This window comes from Peromyscus eremicus, chromosome 15 (assembly GCF_949786415.1).
Source record: "Peromyscus eremicus chromosome 15, PerEre_H2_v1, whole genome shotgun sequence".
NCBI lineage: Eukaryota > Metazoa > Chordata > Mammalia > Rodentia > Cricetidae > Peromyscus > Peromyscus eremicus.
Window position 1 is genome coordinate 61762718 of NC_081431.1, and position 3898 is coordinate 61766615.

Sequence of the window (3898 nt, forward strand, 5' to 3'; positions counted from 1 at the left end):
GTCACTTGGGGGAGGAAACTAGTTGTTTTACTTGTTTTTTGTTTGTTTGCTTGCTTTTTAGTTTTTTAAAGACAGGGTTTCTCTCTGTAACCTTGGCTATCCTGGAACTCAATCTGTAGACCAGGCTGGCCTTGAACTCAAAGATCTGCCTGTCTCTTGCCTCCCAAGCGCTGGGATTAAAGGCACCATGGACTGGTGGGACATTAGTTTTTTAAAATCATCTTTTTATCTATTCTTTGAAAATTTTGTCCTTTTGTACAGTGCATTTTGATTATGTTCATCCACCACTACCTCCCTCCAACACCCCCTAGTGCCTCCACCCCATCTCCCTCCCAGCTTTAATCTTCCTTTTCTTCTTTTGTTTTGATTACTAATAACCTTCTGAATCCAATTAGTGTTGCCCGTATGTGCCTGGGAGTGGGTCCATCCACCGGGGGGCATAGGCAGCCTACCAGAGGCCATATCCCCAAGGGAAAACGACTGTCTTGGGAAGACACGATTATACGTTGTCTTTCTGTGACTTAAAACCCTGACCCCTGGAAAACTTCATGATAGAGTTGTAATAAATAAGAAAGTAACTTGGATAAAGGGTCTTCTGCCCCCTTTATCCTAAGGGTCCTAAGTTCTGTTCTCAGCTCTGCCATGAATTTCTCTTAAGGCCCTGTCCTGCTCACTCTCATTTCTCTTTCCATCATTCAAGAATGAAAGGGTCCTTCCAAGGGACAAGACCAAGGGGAAAGAGAAGACAGAAATCATTTGCCTATAGGAGGAAAAAGATTGGATTCCTATGAAGTTAAATGAAGTCATGCATGTAGAAGCCTGGCATGTGGTAGGTCCTTGGAAACTGTGTGAGACATCAGGGAGATGGCTTGTGCCAGAGGACCTGCAGACTCTCACGAAGCTGGCTGCTGACCAAGCCAGGCCATCCACACAGGACTTTCCTGACTGTGCCTTCAGGGTACAGTTTATGACATGTCACAGCTCCTCGGAAAGTGACCTAACTTGGATTTTTCTCCATGAACACAAAATTGCAAGTAATTCTCATTTGCATGGTGATGAAGAGTTTATTTTTCCCAGAAGCTGTGTGTCAAAACTCAGAAAAACAGAGCATTTCTTAATAATGATTAATCAGCTGTATCACAAAGAAAAAGAAAGAAAAGAAAACAATTAAAGAAATGAGGGGGGGAAATCTCCTGAAGGTGGACCCACCCAGTAAACCTTGACAGCGTTTCCTCTAATCCACAGCATAAAAGTAAGCAGCCCTTTCCAAATGGCAAAGAGCACGGAGAGGGACAGCTCCATTGCAGCAGGAGGCTCCAGAAGAGGTGAGTCTGTCATGGGCCTTTAGGAGCTTCATTTAATATGACAGGGATTACCGTTGTGCATGACCTGTGTTGTCCAAGGTGCTGAGGTTTTTTGTGGAATGTGGAGAAGTACTCCAGTGTGTGTGTGTGTGTGTGTGTGTGTGTGTGTGTGTGTGTGTGTGTGAATTTTCTGCTACCATCTTTTTTAACAAAAGGAAATGGAAAAAAAAAAAGGATAAAGGACAGAATAGAGCATAAGGAAATCAAATATCTTTATTATACCTTTTTTATTCCAGGAACTTAACTTTTTGCAGTATTAAATATCTTTTTAAATGCAAAGCACAGTCCTGCTTCAGTGGGACCTGATCAGAATTTTTTTTTTTTTTTTGGTCTGGTGTGAAGCTGTGGTCGGTCTCCAGGAGAGATGGATATTCACGCAGGGGAGAGATTGATTTGTAAGTGGGAGGCTTAGCCATAAGGAGTGAGCACAGAGGTCAGCTGCCCACTTCGGCTCTGGCAACCTATTTCATTACCCTAATCCTTAGTTCCCTCCTTGGCAAAATGTGGACAGAAACAAACTTTCTCAGGGGTGGGTGTCATAGGAAACAAGGTAATTATGCAAAATATTTCGTATAGTGTCCATTACGCCTGCTGTGTAGGATAAGTGTTGCCTCCCGCTGTTACCTGAATTGGCTAAGATGTCTGGACTCTTTTAGAAGGAGCAGAGTTAGGAGGGACGTGATGCCTACCAGTTTCCCTTGCCAATGGAGTCTAGTTCCTTGTTTGGCTGGAGAATTAGAAAATCAAGCTCTGTAGGGAGTACTGTCTGTCATCCAGGGGTCTCAGTATACACCTGCTGGTGTTCTGGGAAGGATGCATATTAACAGAAGGCTTGGGCATGCTGTTTCTTGGCTTTCTAGGCAAGGAGCCTAGAAATGAATTCCTAGGGGTCCCAGGAAGATGTGGTCTGTGGTGATGGGAAGTGGGGCAGTGTGGTTCCCATTCATAGAGCCCATTCACAATTACATCCCCAAGAACCATAGTGAGGGTCTAGAAGCAAGAACCATAGTGAGGGTCTAGAAGCAAATGCACTATGACTCCCCAGCTGCCAGTTGTGTTTGGGGCCCTCCTACTCATTGGCCTCTGCACACACAGCGGGGAATGGGGGCCCTCAGTGGTGAGGCTCACACTAGGTAGGGAGCAGAAGGTAGAGGGCAGGGCAGATCACATGCCATTGTAAGGTTTTTCTCTTTGTGTAGCCTGTGCTACTTCGGAGGGTGCCGAAGACAGATCCTAGGCTGCACAGAGATGTGTGACATGCCTCTCTACACACTTAGCTCCCAACACGATTTTCGGCCGAGATGCACTAGGGTTTTCATAAAAGGTGCCGCTTCCTTCAGAAGCAAACACGGAAAAGCCAATGGGCTTTTATGGTTTTTCAGAGCTGTTGCCCAATCTGTTCCCCCTTATTCAGTTTATTAGAAACAAGACTTTTTCACCCCACTTGATGAAGGGTTGAGTCAGAGTACAGCGTGATACACACTGCGGTGGGAGCCTGTCGAGGGTGTGTGTGTGAGGGGGGTCATAGTCAATTATTCAAGGAAACCACAAGAGGAGATGCCAGCCTTTGAAGCTCCCCAAGGCCGAGGGCTGAGTCTTCTTTTTGCTGCTGTCAGGCCTCTGCCACGAGGTCCCAGGAGGAGCATGCGGGGTTTTGATTTTCTCTGCTCTGCAGTCTAGGCGGACAACGGATTTCTATCTTTGCGGCAGGACATGAAGGCCCAGTGCGTTTCTTGCTGGCTCCTGGGCATGGCACTTATCCTCTGCTCTGTGCACACCCGCAGTCTCAGGAGATGTCTGATTTCTGTGGACATGCGCCTTATAGAAAAGAGTTTCCAGGAAATCAAAAGAGCCCTGGTGAGCATGGGTTGTCTGAAGGAATGGGTATGCCTTATCTTACATCTTGACCTGAAAGGCCAAGTTCCTTCCTGTTGCTTGTGAGGTATCCTGAGAAAGTAGAGAGTTCTCATTGATGTCTGTCCTGTTCTCCACAGCAAACTAAAGACACCTTCCAAAATATCACCATCCTGTCCACACTGGAGAATCTGAGGAGCATTAAGGTACCAGTTGGTTTGTGTCTTACTTCTTGACGGTTTTGTGCTAAGAAACATATCCCTGCCCAGTACGCTCTTAACGCTCCAGGCTTGTCTGAGCAGTTTGGGCTGGTACCCCAGTGACTTTGAACTCACGGGCGTGACCAAAGAAGTGAGACTTCCCCAGAGGGTGACGAAGTATTAGGGACTCCAATGGGACAGGAATTCAGTGGCTTGGAGATTGTTTTGGAAGATTCCATAGGGAGAAATGAAAATCAACAAACAATCAAACACCAAAACCAGAGTGAGGTTTAAGACACAGAGGAGAAAGGGTGTAACACCAGTGAAGGCAGGCCTGTGTGATCAGGACAGTGAGGCAAGTGGGTTTAGGATGCAAAGGATGTAGGAGTAGGGGGCGGAGAGGGACAGCTACCTTTGGAACCAGGCTGAGCCTTGGCTTTCTTTCGAGGACAACAGAAAGGCCAAGGAGACTTTTGGGAT

At 46.4% G+C, this 3898-nt stretch overlaps 1 protein-coding gene across 1 annotated transcript in view; it reads left to right on the plus strand.

The window, feature by feature from the left end:
* Positions 1-3077: 3077 nt before the first annotated feature.
* Positions 3078-3898, plus strand: part of Il19 (interleukin 19) — a 6134-nt gene continuing 5313 nt past the window's right edge. Inside the window, exons 1-2 of the mRNA XM_059280266.1 lie at positions 3078-3221; positions 3359-3424. Of these exons, the coding sequence (XP_059136249.1) occupies positions 3078-3221; positions 3359-3424 (210 nt within the window). The remainder of the gene's footprint in view (positions 3222-3358; positions 3425-3898) is intronic.